This window comes from Petromyzon marinus, chromosome 23 (assembly GCF_048934315.1).
Source record: "Petromyzon marinus isolate PM22_M1 ecotype Great Lakes invasive population chromosome 23, UKy_Petmar_22M1.pri1.0, whole genome shotgun sequence".
In the NCBI taxonomy this organism is placed as follows: domain Eukaryota; kingdom Metazoa; phylum Chordata; class Hyperoartia; order Petromyzontiformes; family Petromyzontidae; genus Petromyzon; species Petromyzon marinus.
The window spans coordinates 2,832,273-2,853,521 of NC_133689.1; the positions used below are offsets into that span (position 1 = coordinate 2,832,273).

Genomic DNA, 21,249 nt, shown 5'->3' on the forward strand with positions numbered 1-21,249 from the left:
GGCGCCGAGAGGGTGGGGGGGGGCCGCCGAGGGGGTGGGGGGGGCCGCCGAGGGGGTGGGTGGGGGGGGGCGCCGAGGGGGTGGGGGGGGACGCCGAGAGGGTGGGGGGCGAGAGAGTAGGAGGGGGGCCGAGAGGGTCGGGGGGGCAGAACTTCCGGTGGGTGACGTCATCAGGCCCAATGCGACAAATCTCACCGCCCGAGTTTACCCCCTCCCCCCCGCTTGCCGTGACTTTGTAAACTCCCCTCTGGCATTTCGCGCTCCGAACAAACGACCACCAGACAAAACAAAACAAACTAAACCGACGATGCTCTCCACTTCGACGTTCGAAGCCTCTCCTTGCCCTCCCCTCGGCGTGACGCGTGAACCCACGCGTCATCAGAACCCCCTCGGAGCAGCAGCAGAGGCGGCGGCGGGGGGCGTGGGCGTTGTAGGACGCGGCCCTCCAGTTTGTTGATCGCCGCAGACGCGCGGGGTGGCCCCCCTTCAGTCGCACGTAGGCGGCCCTCGAGTTGGCGAACGGTGACCAAACGCCCCCCTGCCCCCCCAACACCTTGACATATATATTTTTGTTTGGACGATTCACATGCGACGTTGAGGTACGTGCCGGAACCCCGAGATTCTACGTCGGAGCCGCACGAACGCAAGGGGGTGGTTGTGTGCGCGCTCTGGCCTAGTCCCCAATTGCCAGTGAAACGCTCGCGCGTGGAGGCCGCGTCTCGTTGTTTTGGTTTCCTCTCGCGACTTGCTCCTTACATTCCGTCGTGCGGATTTCACGACGCGCGCGGCAAGCGTGTCGCGCGTACGCGTGTCTGCATATAAGGCACGTTGTTGCACGCAGTGTGTAACACGTCGGCTTTCACGACCGATATTCGTAATAAAGGTTTTTGGGTTGTGTGTGTCTGTGTCTTATACGCAGCGTAGCACACGGTGGACTGCACGCAACGGCGTCTGTTGACAAGTCCGGAATGCGCCAGATCTCGTTTGAACGCGCACGCTAAGCGGGTCATGAGCCTGGTCAGTGCTCTCGTGTGCTTGGATCGGATGAGGGGTGTCACGGTGGCTAGGAGATGTTAACTCCCTCGCCTGGTGTGCAGGAGGTCGTGGGATCAATCCCGACCCTGACGCCTGCTGCTGTACATGTGGAGTTGCGTGTGGCTAGGAGATGTTAATTACCTCGCCTGGTGTGCAGGAGGTCGTGGGATCGATCCCGACCCTGACGCCTGCTGCTGTATATTTGGAGTTTGCGTGTGGCTAGGAGATGTTAACTACCTCGCCTGGTGTGCAGGAGGTCGAGGGATCGATCCCGACCCTGACGCCTGCTGCTGTATATTTGGAGTTTGCGTGTGGCTAGGAGATGTTAACTACCTCGCCTGGTGTGCAGGAGGTAGTGGAATCGATCCCGACCCTGATTCCTGCTGCTACTGTATATTTGGAGTTTGCCTGTGGCTAGGAGATGTTAACTACCTCGCCTGGTGTGCAGGAGGTCGTGGGATCGATCCCGACCCTGACGCCTGCTGCTGCTGTATATTTGGAGTTTGCGGTGTCTCTTCCCCCCGTGGTCGCGTGGATTTTTCTCCGGGTCCTCCGGTTTTTGCCTCCATTCTTAGAAGCATGCGTTTTAGACTATTTGGCTGCTATAAATTTACACGCGATAAGCCGCTTTGTTGAGCAATCATTTGTGTCGCTTCTGAAAAGAGCCACATAGCTCGGTGGACCTTACCTGGTCAAATAATCAAAAGTGTATTTTTAGAAACACTGCTCGACTATGGAATTCCCATCTTCCCTTTATCCCAAGCTGGTACAAGCTCACGTGTGCTCGATTCAACTCTCACCTATTACAACCTTGACATGTAGGCCTGTGTTCATAAACTTGTATTTTAAAATCATAATCGTGCAGCGGTTGGCATAGGCTGCCGCGGAGATACACGGTGGAAAGCAGAGATCACTTCATAAACATTACGGTAATTGTACCATGCCATGCTCCACGCCTTCACCAACCCACAATGACCACCGTGGTGAAGTATGGTTGATGTGGGAGGTGGGGAAGAGGGCTCATTTGTCGTAACATCGCATATACGTGTAAGAGTAAACAAAAGCAAAGCCTTACCGATGATGGTGTTGATGATAATGGTGTTGTTGATAGTATTAATAATATAATAATGTATTTAATTATCTAGGAAATCCACTTATCCAGGAAAGTCTTAGGACTCTTTTTTTTACCAGGAAGGTCGTGCGTTGGGGTTTTAAAGATGTTTTCGGCCAATTAATGATGTTTATTTCGTCGAGTGGGAGGAAACCTACATGTGCGAGGGAGCAACACTCTATCCCCGTACAGATGGTAACAAACTGCGATAATTTTACTTGCTGTACTGCTTTCTCCTGGAAAGCCAGAGTATGGCATCTCCTCGACGCCCACGGAAAGGGAGTTTAACAAAATGTGTTTGTGCGGTGATCCACCAAACCTGGCTGCCTACACAGTGCTGGATTGCAGACGTGGTGACCATTACACTTGACGCTCACTGCCCTTGTGTGTGTGTTTGTTTCCACGCAGGAACCCACCCAGTGAGGGGGAGAGAGGATGAATTACGTGGGGCAGCTGGCGGGGCAGGTGTTCGTGACGGTCAAGGAGCTTTACCGGGGCTTGAACCCAGCCACACTGAGTGGCTGCATCGATGTGATCGTGGTGCGCCAGCCAGACGGCTCGTTGCTGTGCTCGCCTTTCCACGTGCGGTTTGGCAAGCTCGGCGTGCTGCGCTCCAGGGAGAAAGTGGTGCGTGTGCTGTGCGTTTACAAAGTGCACCTGGCCTGGCACAGGCGCCGTGGTGACGTCACCGCCACTGAGTGGCGGATGGTGTAGGTTTACATTAATTCGTGTTTGGGGATGCTGCTGTCGCCACGGCTTAATGATTCGTACGTTGGACTTGCATTGCAGGACACTCAACACGTTTGTCAATAGCAATGCCTCAAAAAGCATTGCATTTTTTCAAATATATGCAAATAAAGTAATGTAATGTTCCGGTTAATGCCCTGCTTCATTTTTTACGTCGCTTATTATATATTTTTCCTTTCAAGGCAGCGTTATTAACGAATGTATTGAGTTTGTTAATTGTGCTTTATGCACCACTGCCAATGCAGTAGCAGCAGCGTCGCCAATTAATTTTCAGCACAGGAAGAGGTCGCCGCTTCGGTGCTATCTCCCGAACGCGACATCTGAAGCTACGGGGAAACTTTTTGAACGTCTTGAGATACAGCGCCTTTGTTATATAGCCTCGCGCTTTAAAAATAGCGTGACTCCAAAAATGCACTCGTCACAATTCGTAATTAAAGGAGGGGATCGATACACATGAAAGCGACACCACGCATGGTGGGTCACGAGGAGTGGAGTTTGGGAAACGCTGCAGTCTTGCCGAGAGCTGGCCTTTGTGGATGTTTTTTGCGTTTCAGGTTGACATTGAGATTAATGGGCGTCCCGTGAACCTGCACATGAAACTTGGGGACAATGGAGAGGCGTTTTTCGTCGAGGAGACTCAAATGCAAGAGGCAAGTAAACCTTTCTAAACATACATTTTAACGCTTTCCGACTGAGGTTCAAAGCGATTTATGAATTAGCGCTGTCCATCCGTCCGTGTGTAATACAGAGGTTGGGCAGGGGGGGGCTTTTGGAAGGCATGGTATCGCTCCTAAATCTCATCCAACACGAGTTAAACTTTACTGTTAAATTGTGTTCGCATTCGGATGTATCCTTCTGCAAATCGGCCAAATCGATCACAACATGGAGATGTAAACAATATTACATGCTTTGCTTTTGTTATAGTATGTGGGAGAATCGGAGGCATAGTGGTAAGTGCACAATGCTGTCAACCCCCCGGCCACTTGATTTGAATTCCCAACGATGGTTGACATCAGTGGCAAGTAATATCTGACCAGTCTTGCCCACCCCTTGATCGACCTGCACTGATTAGTCTGGTGAAGTATCGTTAAATAATGCCCAAGACTGACGATGCATGGGGAGCAGAGGGCATTGGTAGAGGGCATTGCAAATTACAAATTTTGTAACGCGCTGCACAGTTTCCGTGCATTCAGAGGCGTGGGAATCCACAGACAAGCGGAAAGGCAGCCAAAACCAGAACCAGCAATTGGACAAGCTTCCTGGCTCTGTATTGGAATATTTGGCCAACTAATTTTATTTTGTTTTGATATCGAGTGCGAAGTGAGAGGACACACTTTTGAGCTTTTCTGAACATTGCCCAAACATAAACATTGTCTGAGCATGAACAGAATATTAAGCATGGAGGAGAGATGGACGAATCAATCTTTTGCCCATACAGTGTTGTTAAATAATATATTCATGTATTAGTGGGCTAGGCAGAAGAGGGCACTGCAGCAAAGCCAGATTGTTGTACTGTACGTATATGCTCCCACATCTCTGCTTCCCACCTTCAACTCGCCACTGATCAGCGTGGTGAAGTATGGTCAAATAACCCCCACTACCCATGCAGCACGGAGATACCCTTAAATAACGGTTTGTCCTCACGCCATTGCCTGTTGCCATTGTGCTATTCGAGGGGTCTGGTTTGTTGTTTTCACTTGGGTTTGTTATTCGAGGGGTCTGGTTTGTTGTTTTCACTTGGGTTTGTTATTCTTATCTATTCGTACATTTTGGTTTGTACTCGTGTTTTGGGTTGTTCACACGACGTGGCTGGCTGTTCTCAAGTTTGTTATCCAACGCTCGCGTCTTGGGCCATCGCGGTTTTGGTCTTCCCGTCCTCACGTTGCGGTTTTAGTTGTTAGACCGTCCTCTGCTGTGCTTCTCCCGCAGAACATGGTGCCGGCTCGTCTCGTCACGTCCCCGATCCCCTGTTCGGACAGGGACGAGGGCGAGGATGATTCCGACGACATGGAGATGGAGCCGATCCTGGGAGACGAGGATGATGAAGACATTGGCAAGGTCCGAGACTTGCCGGAGGTGAGTGACACGGCAACACGACTGCAATCAGCCCGAGCTGACTTACGTCACCGGAAATGTATTATTTAACATTGATACATATACATGTTTGCGTAATATTTTCGATTTCTCTCGTGACGCAGTTGTTTTTGTTGTTATTTCTGTTTGCTTCGTTGCTGCACTTTGTCTTACTTTTGCACGTTTTGGTGACCCAGGCCACCCATGCAAGTGAGACTCTTATCTCGTGAAACAAAATATACTTGAAACTCTGCCTCATCCAGCGTACATATTAACTCTTTCTATTGTGAGCCTCGCATGAGCAGAGCACAATGGCTGTTGTGACACGCTTAACAAACATCTCTTATCTTGTAGCTAGATATCGAGGCAGTGTCTCCCAGGCTGTCTGACACAGGGTTGAAGCTTTGTCAATGACAACAAGAGATTTTAAAGTGACTTCAGGCAAACCCAACCTCTGGTGGTTCAGTCACGATAACTAGAGCTACGATGCTACCCCTGACATTCACTTGTAGTCCTCCACATCATCTTCGACTTTAGACTCACGTGGGTGAAGCGTGCACCCACGAGATAAGAGCTAATTGCTTTTTGGCTCGTGTTGACAAAAGGTCATTTAAGCTTGGTGGAGTTAAAAGGAAAAATATTCGAAACGTATGTAACTATATAAAACGTATAGTTTGTTTACATTACACCACGCCCAGCCACCTTAGTCTCCCCGGTGCTGATGTACGCGCATCGCATGACGTTCACTTGCAAGGAACAACAACCCGCTGTTCTGTTTGTTCCTCCCTCCACCCCTCCCCCATCATCAGCTGCTGGCCGGAGAGGCTGCTTCCTGCGCGAGCGTGCCGGTGCCGCTCCTGTCGCCGCCCTCGGCTTCCAAGAAGCGGCGCAAGCGGCGGCGCAAGTCGAAGATGGACACGACCGGGGGCCGCAGGGAGTCGGCCACCACCGCCTCGCACGACGGCGAAATCTTTGCGATGGAGATGAACTCGGACGAGGAGGCAGCGGCGACCTCTCCTGGGCTCAGGTCTTGCTGCGCTCGTGTGCGCGGCGCCGGCCATGTCGATACTGCCGCCCCACCCCAGCCCCTCCACCCCCTGAATCCTTCCACAGCTTAGCGGCCGCGTGCATTTGAGCTGATGCGGTGTCCCTTGGTGACTGTCGCAGAGATGCGAACGCCACCCCGAAAAGCACTTTTGAATAAAGTGTTGCCGTCACGTCACCAACTTTTGTTGCCGCTTCGCGACGTTGCCCAGTCACCTCGGCCGGCCGTGTGATGCAGAAGTGGATAAGTCGCAGAACAATTCAGCGGCAACGTTTGCGGTCACCCAGTTAAACCAGAAACGCAGACCTTGTCCAAGCCAGTTCACTGGTGAAAAACAGGACTTTTAATCTCCTGGGAAGACTTAGAGATTTCCCACGGGCAGCTTTAGCTCTTGTTTCCACTTGTAACTGTTGTTGCCGGTTGAACTTAGTGATTGCTAACGTTGCCGTTGATTTGTTCTGTGATTGCGTGTTGCTGAAATATTATTTATCTTTTACAAATTTTCTCTCAACACGCGCTGCAGAAACAGCTCCTTCCAAGTGAATAGCGGCATGGAGGCTGCGTTCTTCTCAGGCGTCCCAGTTCACCCGCATTCCGACGGCGACTGGTCCCCACTGCAGAGGTACCCACCCATTCTCGGCAAAGATAAAGATCCCCCCTATAGCCTTAACAGACTGTTGGGGGCAAGTGCTGTTAGCGAGTAACACCTATGAATTTTGACTTAGGAATAGGGCTATTGGCCAGCGTAGGGTTAGGGTGAGAGTTAGTAACAGGTGTAGAGTTAAGCATAGGGTTGGCCTTGGGTTTGACAGGTTTTAGTGTCAGGGACAGACCAGAGTTGCATTACAGTTAGTGACAGGCTTAGAGTTTGAGACATGGTTAGTTTAAGGACAAGGATATCATTATGGTGATAATGGTAGTTAATTGCAAGTCTTTGCTGAGTGATAGGGTTCATGGCAGGCACTAAGACAAGGTTAGGCGTGATGACAAGCCTCGGTTTGAGAGCCAGGGCTGTGTTTCTCGATACTCAGTCTTAGCGGTCAGTCCTCCTCACTCTTTGGTTATTTCGGTAAAGTCACGTAGGTATAAAGTAAAACAAATAAAATCACGGCGTTTCGATTGCAACACAAGCAATCATCATCAGGTGGGAAAACCACAGCAAGAACATTTTTTTTGCTGAAGTGGGAGGCTGTTAAAAGCTCTAACAGATGTGTGAAAACCCTCCCCGTAGAGGCGGTTCAATCTAGATTTGAAGTTTTCGTGACTGCAGGGATCCATGCTCTTTGGTTATTTGGGTAAAGTCATGTAGATAAGAAAGAAAAAATTCTTGCTGTGGTTTTCCCACCTGATGATTTATTGCTTGTGTTACACTCGAAACGTCGTGATTTTATTTATTTTATTTTATACCTACGTGATGACTTTACCGAAAGAACCAAAGAGTATGGATCCCTGCAGTCACGAAAACTTAAAATCTTGATTGGTCTGTCCTCCGTCACACTCTGTGATACTTACCGCACCCCCCACCCCACACAGCCCGTCCTCGCTGCGTCCCATGTCACCCAAGAGCGACTCGGAGCTCGTGTCTAAGGGGTCGGAGAACGACCTCCTCCGCAACATGCAGTGGTCCTGGGGGCAGCTGCCCGAGAGAGCACAGGTGACTCGCGGTTGTTCCTGCTGCTGCTTTTGTCCCAGCAGTCTCTAGAATCTAAATTATTTAGAGGCAGCAAGGCTGGGAGACTTTGTGTGAGAGTGTGTGTGCTCCTGGGTGTGTGTTTATGCCTTTCGTGATGCTGGCCAAACAACCTGTTGTGTGTCGTGCCGGCCTTCATAGGTGCTCGCAAGCAGCACATGCCCCTACAGTCAGTTAATATGCTATACGGGGGATCTTTTTTGCCTTTGTGTGTACGTGAGTTTGTGTGAGCATGTGTATGTGCATGCAAAGCCTTCACCCAGCAGCAGTGGATAGATCGTGGCGGCTGCTGCTATCGCCACCGGTGCTGCTGATTGTGTTATCGTTCACGCTCCGCCTGCCCGTCCGCAGCTGATGAGCTTGGACATGGAGGACGACGAACCCCTTGTGGTCGACATCATCGCCCCGCGCGACACCACCCACTTCCGCGTCATCTTCGAGCCGCCAAACTCCTCGGGCGACACCGACGACGACATCTTCGCGCCGCCACCGCCACGTGCCGAGCCTCCCGCCTTCCGTCCCGCCTCCTCGCCCGACGACGACGACGACGACGACGACGACCGCGAGGAGGATGACGGCGGCGGAGGAGGCGGAGATTACGGCAGGGGCGGAGGAGGCGGCGCGACGTCGGGGGGCGAGGCGGAGGGGGACGCGTCGTGCTGGAACGTGCTGTGCTCGTCGCCGCCGCCGCAGCTCACCAGCCGGCCCACCGTGCGGCCCGAGATGCTGCTCAAGCCCAAGGCGTCGCCGCCGGGGCGGAGGGAGTGCGGCGACGGGCGGCCCGAGGAGCCGGCCACGGCGCAGCCGGGCGGACGCACGGCAGAGAGCGGTGCGGGCGGTGCGGGCGGTGCTGGTGGGCGGGCGTGTGTACGCCCGCCGTGCCAAGATTGCGTGTGCACACATACGGGAATATAAACTTACATCCTGTATTCATACGTAGACATGTACGGCCCCCTTTAGCAATCTGCTGATGATGAGTTGCTTGACCACACTACAGCAATGGTGGTCAGTGTGGGTTGGTGAAGGTGGGAAGTGTAGATGTGGGAGGATTTTTTCTCATTTTTCTATAATGGATGCTACTTTCACAGACGACTGGTATATCACATGACTTCTATGGTGATGACGACTCAGGAAACCCCCGCACCAACGACCTTATTGGTTCCTGGTCGACGGGCGCAAGTCGAGCTGCCGTTAAGTCGAACCCTCATTTCCCATAGGCGCAACGTTATACATTGGGGTTCCGTTCCTGGAAACCCATTGCATGACGTAAAAATACCAAAATCTACCACGAAAATAAATTAAAATAACCCTAACAAAACATTTATTGTAACCGAACATGACTTTTACAAGCATTTATTAAATAAAAACAAAACACATTTGAAAATCCTTAAGTACTTTTCTGCATGTGCATCGCATTTCCTCTTCTCAGACGTAGCGAAAGGCGAATTTTTTTTCTAAATTTGTGGAAAATGTCCAAACAACTGAGCTTTGCGAAAGAGATGCGTTCCCTCTCGGCGCAGCTGCAGGCTTCAGGGCTAGACTCGACATACCCATACGGCAGACGAGCAAATCAGCACCAACTGGCACTGGGTCAGCGCATGACATGCGCAGACTCGGTGCCAATAGACTCGGCGTCGGTAGCAGTCGTTAGGCGGTCGTAGATCTGCGTTCTGGTCGTTCCTGTGCGGGTCTTGTACTTACTGTAAGAAAGCGGAGGGTCGCAGGTCAGGGGTCACCTGTATTGTGTATTGATAAAACTGATGGTCCGTGTTTGCAGTGCAAGGCCTGCACTGCTGCACTTTTCATCATTTTGTGCGTCTCGATAAACTCGTAACAAACGGTGGCCTGGTGGCTCAGAGGCCAATTGAAGATTCTCAGAGGTGACATCCGCTTCCATGGGCCATTCTCCATCACGAAGGGTTGCACTGCTCTGCGAGAAATCTGTATCGATTTTCCGGCTCGTGACGTTGAAGTAAATTTGGGGGCTTCCGGGGGTGGAAATAATATATTTTCTTGCATTACATTTTTTTTTATGATGCTGTATTTGGCGATCAGAAGCTGGCTTCATGGCACTATCGGACCCAGCCGGATCGGTGGGGCCAGACGTGGCACCCGGCGAACACCCAGAATTGGCGGTGCCGCTCCAGCTCGAGTCGATGGATGCCAACGAGACCAAAGCCCTCTCCAAGGCCGAGTCGCCCGTCCGGAAAAAAGGCACGGCCCCTTCTCTCCGTTTTGTGTCAACTTCTCGTGCCACCCCCCCGCCCGAGCCGCGCAGTTGTACATATGATGAGCGTGCTTGGAATGCCGTGATCGTGTTTGTGACCGTGTTTTGCTCGTTTGTGTTTGAAAAGAGGTGGGAAAACGCAGCCAATACCTGGGGCAGAGCGATATTTACCTGGATGAGCTGTCGAGATTGGATCCAGTGGAAGCTGCCATGTACTTTCCCAAGAGGTAAACTGACTTTCGTCATATCGTAATCATTATCTTTCCCTTCATGTTGCTAAGTGTTAATATCATTATCATCTTCCCTGTTATCTTCATCACCATTATCAGACATCCTCGCCACCACCACCCATCGTCATGCTATTCATTGTAAAGATCAATGTCATCATCGTCATTATCATCATCTTATCACTATCATCATCTTACTCATCGTAATTATCACCTCCCTCCCCGTGTCCGTCGTTCCGACCACCAGCGAGGGAGAGCCGTGCCCCCCAGGTCGGGCTGGCGAGGTGGCCGCCGTGCCAGCCCGCTCGCCCTCCCACTCACCGCAGTCAGTGGGCAGCGGTGCAGCCGACAGCGGCACGGAGTGCCTGTCGGACTCGGCCCAGGGAGACGCCTCCACGGTCGCCCTGTCGCTGTGCGGGGGTCTCGCCGAGTCCTGCAACATCTCGCAGGGTGAGGCGCGCGACGGACACATGGCTGGTGGTGCTGGTGGTGTTGGTAGTGGTGCTGGTGGTGCTGGTGGTGCTGGTCGTGCTGGTGGTGGCGGTAGTGGCGGTACTGGTGATACTGGTAGTGGTGGGAGTCATGGCAGAGGCAGTTTCGGTCGTGGCGGTGGTGCTTGTGGTGCTGGTAGTGCTGGTAGTGCCGGCGGTGCTGGTGCTATTGATACTGGTGGTGGTGGTGATCAAGGTGTTGCTGGTGGTGGCGTTGGTGGTGATGGTGGTGCTGATGGTGATGGTGGTGCTGACGATGATGGTGCTGTGAGTCGTGGCAGAGGTAGTGGCAGTAGTGCCACGGTGGTGCTGGTTGTGCTGGTGGTGGTGGTGTGTGGCCGACATAGTTTGTGCATTGTGCTATGAACCCAGCAACCCGAATTAGATTCCCACTCACTGCCAACATAGGTGACATATGAACCAGTCCTGACCTTGGGTCAACTCTTCTTTAAAAATGAGTACCTGGTGCGGTGTGCAAACAGCTTCACTGGGGAGACAAAGACGGCCGGCGTGGTGCTGGCCACCCACCCCCTCGTGCTGTACTGGCCTCTTCATAGGTGCTCGCTAGCAGCACTTGCTCGAACAGCCTGTGTAGGCTATACGGGAGCTCTTTGGTGCGTGGCGCATGGCACTTAGTAGTGGCTGGGCTATACATAGCGTCTCAAGATCCTGTATTCACACAGTGGATGTTACGCGTGGGAGATACAAAGCCAAGTCGGTCATCGGCAGAGGCGAAAAGGCCTTGAATGGGGGGCAGGCGTTTTACAGCGCGGATGTTTGTTGGACCTAAAGTGATCGGGTGATGATTCGCCGTTGAAGTTGTGCGGGGCGGGGTGTCGTGGTACCCGTGCGCCTGTCTTGCAGAGAAGTTCGAGGCTCACAGGGTCTCCTTCCAGCAGTTCCTCGAGAACCCGGCTCTCATCGACGACCTCAACCTCGTGGTGCTCATTGGAAACAAGTAGGCCGAGGAGGGCGTTTTATTTCGCAAGCGTCCCGTGTTTTACAATCCACCGTCGTAGCAGGTGGCACACCGGTGGCGTTTGCGTGGGTGGGAGTGCGCTTGTGTTTCTACGAGCCCCAGCCTGTGCCTGACGGATGTGTCCCGTGTCTGTAGGTATTACAACTGGGCAGTGGCTGCACCGATGCTCTTGTCAATGCAGGCGTTCCACAAGCCCCTGCCAAAGGTACCAGGCCCCAAGAGGCAGGCGTTGCGTCGCTGGGTTTCCGTGATCGGTGAACACAGGGGCACGCGCGGAGGACCCTAGAAATTGAAGTTATTTTACGATTACTCTAGATTACCCACGAAAGCCTTGCCGTGTCTCATGACTCACTTTTCAGGAGGGTCCTGCTCAGTTATTTTTGAGTTAACAGCTTGGGAGGTTCGGAATAGAACACAGCCAGAGAAGGGTGGGAGACATGGGTGCAGGATGGAGGAGGATAGGGTAAAAACAACAACAAACACTTGGAAGTGTGGATTATAATATATTTGAATCTGGGGCCCTGAGAAAATGAGGACATTTGAAGAACGTTAGCAAATCATGAATTGAGAATCGACGAAAGATAACTTTTTTCTTCGTAAGCATCAAGCACCAAGCGTGTCCTCAGGCAGTCGAATGCATCGACGTAAACCGATTTGTACATGGACATCCCTTTCGCAAATCCACTGCTGGATGAGGGCCTCCCCACCCCGTGCGGGTCGTGGGGTTTACTTGACCGTGCTTCACCACGCCGGTCGGTCGGCACGACGTTCAGTGAATGCGGGCAGCATAGACTCCCGGAGCCTACTAAGGACTCGGCAGCAGGTTCCGCAGCGCTGGCGCCGTAGCCGACTTCGACCGATGTGACGGCGCGGGTGGTTTGGCGATGTCGTTTGCCTGCAGCTGGCGGTGGAGGCCCTGATGAAGGAGAAGATGCCCAAGAAGAGCAACCGGTGGTGGTTCTCGTGGCGTCGCAGAGACAACTCGGCCAAGGCGGTGAGGCCGCACGCACGCACGCCCCGGCCCTCCACGGCACAGTCGGCTCGTTTAGAAGCCGTCGGTTTGATGTTGATGAGGTTATAAAAATAGACGGCCGGCTTATCGGCAGCGTGATCACGCCCCCCTGTAAAATCGTGCTGGTCAGTGGTGGTTAAATTGGGGGGCGTGGTGGTGGCGGTGTTGGTGGTACATAAGATAGCCGTGGTTGGGCATCGACCTCTGGTCTCTGGGTTTGTAGCGCGACGAGCAAATAACTACACCGCCGCTTACCCACTTAGAAAATGATTTACTACCAGTGGTGACATTTTAACGAATGAATGAAGGAATAAACAAATGTTCAATCTTTTCGACAAACCCTCGGTGCTTCCTGTCCCACCCCCCCTCGCAGGAAGGGAAGAGGGAGCAGCTGCAGCCGGATAGCGGACTGAGCGGAGAGCAGTCGGGACAGTCTGACACGGGGATCCGGTGAGGCCCTGGCCCGTCACGGAACAACGGCATCTACGCTCTCCCCCCCCCCTCTAACTCCCCCCCTCTAACCCCCCCCCCCCGTCTAACCCCTCGTGTAACCCCCCCCCCTCGACAATTAACGAACCCTCGTCTCCTTTCCCCTCCAATCACCACCCTTCGTCGAATCTCCCCTGATCTAACTCTCTCATCATCTCACCCCCCTCGTCTAACACGCTGTTACTTGACTACCCTCTCGATGTAATTAACCACCCCCCCCTCATCCAACCACCCCCGCCGGAGCCATCGCCTCTCATCTTGACACCCCTCGACTGTGTATGGATGTATGTTGAACTTCTTTAGCACTGTACATCACCAACGGTGCCAATCGGAGGTGCGGAGGAAGGAAAACAAACTAAACACAAAAACCAGTTCTAACAAATCTAGATTTAAAATTGCATAGCTCCAGTCGCTTCCTAATATCGGAAGGCAGAGCGTTCTAGACGGCCGCAGAAGCGCATCTGAATGCGCGCGCTGCAGTGACTCGCCGCTTCTCATCTTCTCACCTCTTCGCCGCCGCCCCCTCCCCCCACCTCAGGCTGCAGGACGACGAGTCGTCGTCGTCAAGTGAAGACGAGGAGCTGGGCCCGGTGCCGCGCGCCGTGCCACTGCTGGAAAGGGAGCCCCACGTGATCGCGTTCCGCAAGTCCCTGCGCCTCTCCTCTGAGCAAATTGTACGTGGGTCCCCCTCCCGCACTCCCCCCCCCACCACCATACGTGCTCCCCACCCCCCCCCATGGTCGTTGTCACAACCGGAGCTCGGTTGCTACCTCGAGCATCTTACAGGTCGCCACTGTTAGGTCGCAGAAGGATGGCACCCCACCGGTAGTATCCACAGCCATAGCGAAGAGGTCTATTGGATGTGGTGTGCCGGGCTGCGGAAATTGTTTCCGGGTAGGCCACGCGGGCAAACGTGGCAAAAATTAATCCCTGGTTGGCGGTGGTTGCCCCAAGTGTCGGCTAGCACGACAGGAGGGGTGCTGATGTAGGGGGCCTTAACTGACTTGGGGGTCTGTGGGGGGGCGAGGAGTGCGGCGGGTGGGGGAGTCGGAGCCAGGATGAGGGCTGATGCGGCAGTGCAGGCGTTACAAGTAGGAGGCAGTCGGTGGCTACCATGAAGAGGAGCTACATCTGGGGAGTTAGGACACGGGGCAGCTCTAACAGAAGCGAGGCAGCGATGGCACGGTGTGCCGACCTCTTGACCCTGTCCCACGGCTGACCGACCGGCCGGCGTGTGCAGGCTCAGCTGCAGCTGAAGGAAGGCCCCAACACGGTGAGCTTCAGCGTCACCACGCAGTACCAGGGCACCTGCCGCTGCGAGGGAACCATCTACCTGTGGAATTGGAACGACAAGATCATCATCTCCGACATCGACGGCACCATTACCAAGTGAGCGACGCGTGTGCATTGTCCACCGTGGCCTTTTGGATTTAAAAATAAAATAAAATGTTTTTAACATTTTCCGCCCATAGTAATCCTGGTCGCGCTGTTGTTGTGCAACATGTTATGAGATGGAGTGTCCATTTGGGTGGCCCACAGCAGTGTCACCCGCCGTCTTGGGGGCGGTGACACGGCCCAGTGGTGGCGTGTTTGCCACTTGTTGCACAGGTTTACCGCTCGAATCCAGCGTTTGCCCTGGTTAATTCTCTGCGGGCGTATTAACCGTAAACATCCTACACGTTATCTGCCTCTCAGTGGACGTTATGTGCCTGTGTCATGGTCCAAATTTTCCACATTTTAAATTTTTACCTGCAAATTATTAACTTTTGATGACACATCATTCATCGCTCCTGCTGTGAATACTTGGCAGGACCCTCCTGAAAAAGATTCAAGGCCTCGGGCTTACCGGGATTAGACAATCGCGTTCGGGAATGGCCCACGGAGGCGGACAAGGCAGAGTTTACATCCCTGAGAGCCACCTTAGGGGGCAGCACTTTCCCTTACAGGAGACCGTGCGCTGGCGGCAGTCGGCGTGCTTCACCACTCTCGTCAGCCTCTACCTCGCGGCCCTCTTACATTTGTCTTCGGGTAAATTTCTGCAGGGAATTTCCAAAGCCCCTCCATCTGGTGTATGAGAGAGAATGTTAAAGACCTCATTGCATCATTCAGTGTGCGACCGTGGTCATCCAGAACAAAGACCGTACAACGTTTCCATGACGCAATGCTCCGATCCACAAATACGAAGGAGACATCGCAGCCATAGGCTCAGCTGCTCCTAACGCGGTTATCTGGCTTGAGCACCTGAATATGAAATTGTAGTTGTTGCTCTGTATCGCCATCAGCCATACGAAATACGAAATCTTTGACGATGTCAAATCGTTTACAGTTATCGATACCTCGTCTGCAATCGGAGAAGAGGCCTGTGCACTGGACAGGGTAGAAGGATCTTGAACAATGATCCCGGCCCTAAGGCAGGGGAACTCGAAAATTTGGTCATCTGAATTGATTGGCGGTAGCCCGGGTCACCGCAAAATATTGGTGGGCCAGGCATAGTTTAAGGTTGTTTTCTGGGAGCATCGCTGGTACTATCCTGTCCTGCCGGAGGGCGACGCTGGGAGCGATGATGACGACGATGTGGATCCCGCCGTCTCGCTCCCAAAGACAAGGGTGGCCGCCCCCGTAAGAAGCAGAACGTGCTGGGGAATGACCAGACCAGCATCCTGATGTACTTTCAAAACAAGCAATAAACAGCCGTTGCCATGCACAAATCCCCAGCAGCCCCTCTTTTTTATGGGTGTTTTGCGTTTGTTTTTTATTTCTATATTTGGCGTGCATATCGGGCTCAGTGACATCTCCCGTCTTCATAGGCCTTCTGGTTTCGGAGTTATGGAGGTTTTGGCACCCCCCCGGGTCACGATTGTGACCCGGGTCACCGCCAATCGATTCATTTACATGAGCTTTTTTTTTCCGTAGGTCGGACGCGCTGGGGCAGATCCTACCGACGCTCGGCAAAGACTGGACGCAGCAGGGAATCGCCAAACTCTACCACGAAATCCACAAGTACGCGGACTGCCGCGCACACCCACACCCTCGAGATTCTCACACCACCGAGTTCCCAGCGCGAGCGTCACATCGCCGACTCGCGCACCAGACCAGACGAATAATCTGTCCCCCACCAGCAACGAATAACCGTTCATTCCCCCTAGGAACCGATATTCGGGAGCGTTATTTCCCATTCCGTATCTTCGTATGCCCTCATGTTTTATGGCTCCGTCGGCTCCGCAGGAACGGGTACAAGTTCCTGTACTGCTCTGCGCGCGCGATCGGCATGGCGGGAATGACGCGCGGCTACCTCAACTGGGTGAAGGAGAAGGGGACGGAGCTGCCCCGTGGCCCCCTGCTGCTTGCGCCCAGCAGTCTGCTTCTCGCCTTCCACCGGTGAGCACTCAACCGTTCGCTCACTCAAACTCTCGCCCGCTCGTGTGCTCTCGCGGGCTCATTCCAGGGGTCATCCACCCGCTGGACGGCTCACCCACGCGGTCATCTGCTCGCCCACTTATTCACCCATTCACTTAATAGCTCACCTACCCACTTGCCCGTTCACATATTCGATCAACCGCTCACTCATACGTCTGTTCAGTCAACCGCTCACCCACACGCTCGTCTGCTAATCCATTGAATCGACTGCCCACTCGCTCGCTCACCTACTCGACTTCTTACTCAATCACTCACCCATCCACTCACCTTCTCACTCGCTCGTCCGCTCGCCTACCCAATTGCCCGCTCACTCGATCATTTGCCCACCCACTCGCCTGCTAACCTTTTCACCTACCCGTCCATTCGCCCCCTTTCCCGATGGCTCATCGACCGCTCGCACGCTCGGGGCGTCCACTCGCTCGCATATATGCACCGTGCACTCGTTGTGCCTGGTTTCCCCTGCAGGGAGGTCATCGAGAAGAAACCAGAGAAGTTCAAGATCCAGTGTCTGGCAGACATCAAGCACCTCTTCAGCCCGCACTCCGAACCCTTCTACGCCGCGTTCGGCAACAAGACCAACGTAAATGCCCGGCTCCCGCACGGCGGTTTGCACATGACGATGGCTGAGTGACCATCGTCAATATCGTCGGTGCCTCTCTCGCAATACGTCCTGCAAATTCAAATGAAAACGACTCTCCACTGGCGATATTTTTCTTATGTTTCTGTGTGTGTATGGGGAGCGGTTAGCGCTACGCTGCGCTACGCTGTGTTACGAACCCGGCAACCGAGGTTCGATTCCCGCTCATGGCCAACACCAGTGACGATTATCTGAACTGGTCATGGGGCTCCCCTAAGTCGACTCAGCCTCAAATGGGGAGACAAAGGCGGCCGGATGTGGCGTTGGCCACCCATCCCCTTGTGTGCCGTGCCGGCCTTCATAGGTGCTCACGAACAGCGCTTGCCCCAACAGTCTGTTACAGGCTATAGCGGGGTGTCTTTGTGCTCGCGTGTGTATGTGTGTGCGCGTGTGTATGGGTGTGCGTGTGTGTATGTGTGTGCGTGTGTGTATGTGTGTGCGCGTGTGTATGTGTGTGCGCGTGTGTATGTGTGTGCGCGTGTGTTTCTGCACGACGCAGGACGTGTTCGCGTACAAGCAGGTGGGTGTGTCAGAGAACCACATCTTCACCGTCAACCCAAAGGGGGAGCTCATCCAGGAGCACAGCAAGGGCCACAAATCCTCGTGAGTTGGTGGGGGGGGGGCACGGTGATGTTGATAAGGGTGACTCGATTCAAACGTCAGTAATTTTTAGTTTTTTGTTAACATTATCTAGAGTCAGCGCATTGCTCCCTTTAGGCCGTTAAGTTGTTGCAGAGCCGACATTCATCAACCAAGGTATACAGGAGGTCGTGGGTTTGATCCCCACCCTGACACCTGTATATTTAGAGTTTGCATGCCTTTCCCCATGGTCACGTGGATTTTTTTTCCGGCTCCTCCGGTTTTTCCCTCCACATTTAGAATCAACGTCACGCATTTAGAGCATTTGGTTGCTATCAATTTCCACACGACGATAAGCCATTTCGTTGAGTCATCATTTGCGACCGCCAGGTCGCTTCTGCAAAAGAGCCACGTAGCTCCGTGTGCCTCACCTGGAAAATAAAAAATAGTTTTTCTCTCGCGCGTGCGTGCGTGCGTGCGTGCTGCAGGTACACCCGCCTGGGCGAGCTGGTGGAGCACGTGTTCCCGCTGCACCATCGCGAGTCCACCTCCGCTTTCCCCTGCGCCGAGCGCTACAGCGACTTCACCTTCTGGCGGGAGCCCATTCACGATTGCCTCCCGGAGTGCCCACCGCCCGAGGAACCGTGACGACGGACCCCAAAAACACCCCACCACCACCACCCCCCCCCCCTACCCCCCCCCTCCCAACCGTGCGTGTACGTGAGCGGTGGCGGGGGGGGGTGGCAGCGCCGGCCGGCAGCGGGCTTGTGAAGCCGGCGGCGACTCTGGTGTCCGATTCGCCCGCGGCTAGCAGCGGTGGCGAGCGATATCCGGACAGGTGCTCCCCCTCCCTCACGACCCCGGCCCTCCCCTAGGTCAACTCCGCCTTAAAAATAAGGACCTGCTGCATTGTCGAAAAACATCGGCAATGGGGAAAGGAAGGCGGCCGGGCCGTGGTGCCGGCCACACCGCCCCTTCCTGCGCCGTTCTGGCCTTAACGGGTGCTCGCTAACTGGTAAAGGCTACACGGGGGGCGGGGGTGGTGGGTGGGGGGGAACTTTCGTCAATCCGCTGCAAGGCCTCCCCCCCACTGTCGCCCGGTAACGATAGTAATTGAGCAATACAGGTAACAGCAAAGCACAGGGTAACATAGTAACAGCCAACAGACGCAGGCAATGAGAACTCGATAGAGTCGAGCGCGTCGCCTACGCGCGAGTCAGTCTCGTCCTACCGCCCACGCGGGTCCGGGGCGCGGCGACGTGGCCCCCAGGGCGGCCGCGTCGCCGCTTGTTGTCGACGCTGCCGCGGCATGCATTACCCATATAAATACTCTCGCACGCGCGCGCCTGCTCCACCGCGGACATTGCAAAGATCCCGAGGCGTCGTTAGCGAGGGTGGTAGGGCCTTCGTGTGCCCGCGTGAGGTTCCGAATTTGCCAATTTTTTTTATTACTTTCAAAGTTACCGAATTGCGTAAAGCCACATTGCAACGTCGCCCGATCCTGGCCGACTGTGGTCGTGTGTGAGAGGTAGCGCCACCCTCATCGCCTTGCGCTATTAGAATGGTGAGAATATCTTACCATGACTAATTGTTGATGGACAGTGCAAACAATACGAATACGATTGAGTCCATAAAAATTTGACTTAAAATCGTGACCCTGAATCCTAATAATTTAGCAAACGGGATGGGGGGGGGGGGGAAGAGGGAGGTAAATCGATGCTCACAAGGGGTGTAACAATTCGTCAGGCACGTCGATTCGTAGCGATGAACCGTTGAGTTTCGGGGTCACGATTGAAGAGTCGATTCTTCGGTGGCACCCATAGTGGCGTGAAGGTGTCCTGTCAAATAATTACAACAAATACGAATTGAAAAAAAACATCCATTCGTAAGAACGCACGTGATGATTCAGTGCGGGCATCGCGAGTTTCAGAATCTACATTTATGGATATTAACTTTGGCCTACGGCTACCTGCACCCACGTCGGAAGTGACGCACTAAGACGGGGGGGGGGAGGGGTCGGCAAACATAATAACAAAAAGACGCAATAATTCGAATTCGGTACAACTTCAAGAGCCGCTATGCACTTGAATTACGAGCCGGTGAGTCCTCATTGAATAACGGTGTCACGAAGCAGGTTCTTTAAAAGATCCGCAGGTTGCCGACCGCCTGCACTAAGGTCATCGGCACATCGCAGGGGCAGCAGCTGCACACAGCAGCGGCAGCAGCAGATTTGCGATGCAGTCGCTGCTGTCCCTCGACCTCGCATACTGGAAAGTGTTGGCACGTATGTGCCCGCATGTGCAATGTAGGAGCTTTGTTTAGCTTTTAGTTTTAACGATTTTCGGGACGGGTCGCCGTTAAAGGCCGTGGCCGTTGCGGTTTGATCGAAATCGGCGCGTCAAGATTTTCTCGTGCAGCTTACCCTGCAGTGCCTCATCTTTCTCAAGAGAGCGTGCGTTGTTTCGGACCAAATGCGAGACGAGAGGTGGGAGACGCGAGAAGGGGGGAACAGTTTGAGCACACGTATATGTTTGTCATAAAGGGGACGATGTTACTTTGCGTTGGCATCGAGGGCGTCGTAGGATTTCTTCCACTCATTGCCCTTTGTTAGGTTTTTGTTTAAATATATGTAAAACTTTATTTTTTTGGAAAGCGTTGTTTATCGGACAAATGAGACGTCACGTCACGGTTGGTGAACCGCCGTTACATTTCTGTTGATGCATTGCCTTGTTTGTGTTGCCTCTTCCATGCCGAAATACATGATACCACATTTCGTCATTTTCTGCGTGTGCGCCTGCGTGTGTGTGCGGGAGTGGGGAGCGGTGGTGGAGCAGTAGCGTGCGGCACTACGAAAAATGAGTACCTGGTGCGATGTGTAAACATCGCCACTAAGGAGACAAAGGCGGCCGGGTGTTGTGTTGGCCACCCACCCCCTCGTGTGTCGTGCCAAATTCATAGGTGCTCGCTAACAGCACTTGCCCCAACAGTCTTTTAAGGCCATACGGGGGAATTTGTGTCTTTATCTTTCTGCGTGTGAACCGACTAATTATCATGCAATTAACCACTGACTCGTCTAACAATGGTTACCCCAAACCTGTACCACGGTGCCAATGACGTTATACAAATCCCGTCACACACAACAACAACCGCCATTCGCCACTAAGTGGCGGTGACGTCACCACGATGCTTGTGCCAGGCTATGTGCACCTTAAGGCCACGTGAAGTGTCGAACGCCCGCTGGCAGGTCACGGAGCAAGCCCAGGTGCCACGGGTCGACTGGCTGATGCACCACCTGTGCCCCCTACTGTGCCAATTTGCTAACAATAACACACACACACAACTGACGCACCTTTAATTTTAAAATACAGGGGAGAAAAGAGCGTCTCAGTGCGGAGAATACAGCGACTGTTCGTCTTTCAATTATTCCTGGGCCGCAATGTGGCATCTGACATAGCTGTATTCTCGGGCCTGATCTGGCCCTTTCTCGATT

At 53.5% G+C, this 21,249-nt stretch overlaps 1 protein-coding gene across 5 annotated transcripts; it reads left to right on the top strand.

Annotated features, from left to right (window-relative positions):
• The first annotated feature begins 185 nt into the window (after positions 1–185).
• On the top strand, positions 186–20,537 carry LOC116945180 (phosphatidate phosphatase LPIN2-like). 5 transcript variants are annotated; one of them, XM_076068937.1, is made up of 23 exons: positions 186–599; positions 920–1,017; positions 2,555–2,773; positions 3,448–3,543; positions 4,823–4,969; positions 5,776–5,993; positions 6,535–6,633; positions 7,545–7,665; positions 8,053–8,530; positions 9,757–9,915; positions 10,056–10,155; positions 10,403–10,605; positions 11,511–11,604; positions 11,761–11,830; positions 12,527–12,619; positions 13,011–13,087; positions 13,665–13,800; positions 14,367–14,515; positions 16,040–16,126; positions 16,352–16,504; positions 17,009–17,123; positions 17,680–17,783; positions 18,248–20,537. In XM_076068937.1, the coding sequence occupies exons 3-23, from the start codon at positions 2,582–2,584 to the stop codon at positions 18,405–18,407; spliced, it is 3,051 nt and encodes a 1,016-aa protein (XP_075925052.1). In that variant the 5' UTR covers positions 186–599; positions 920–1,017; positions 2,555–2,581; the 3' UTR covers positions 18,408–20,537. The 5 variants fall into 5 exon arrangements, with proteins under 5 accessions (XP_075925052.1, XP_032815293.2, XP_032815296.2 ...); XM_032959402.2 differs by lacking the exon at positions 920–1,017; XM_032959405.2 differs by lacking the exon at positions 920–1,017 and having other exon boundaries at positions 9,760–9,915.
• Positions 20,538–21,249: the final 712 nt, after the last annotated feature.

Bases quoted from the DNA above. Each gene is read 5' to 3' on its own strand.
- LOC116945180 (XM_076068937.1), top strand. From the start codon at position 2,582: ATGAATTACGTGGGGCAGCTGGCGGGGCAGGTGTTCGTGACGGTCAAG. The intron at 7,666-8,052 runs GTGACTCGCGGT...GCCCGTCCGCAG, and splicing joins AGCTGCCCGAGAGAGCACAG to CTGATGAGCTTGGACATGGA. The intron at 17,784-18,247 runs GTGAGTTGGTGG...TGCGTGCTGCAG, and splicing joins AGCAAGGGCCACAAATCCTC to GTACACCCGCCTGGGCGAGC.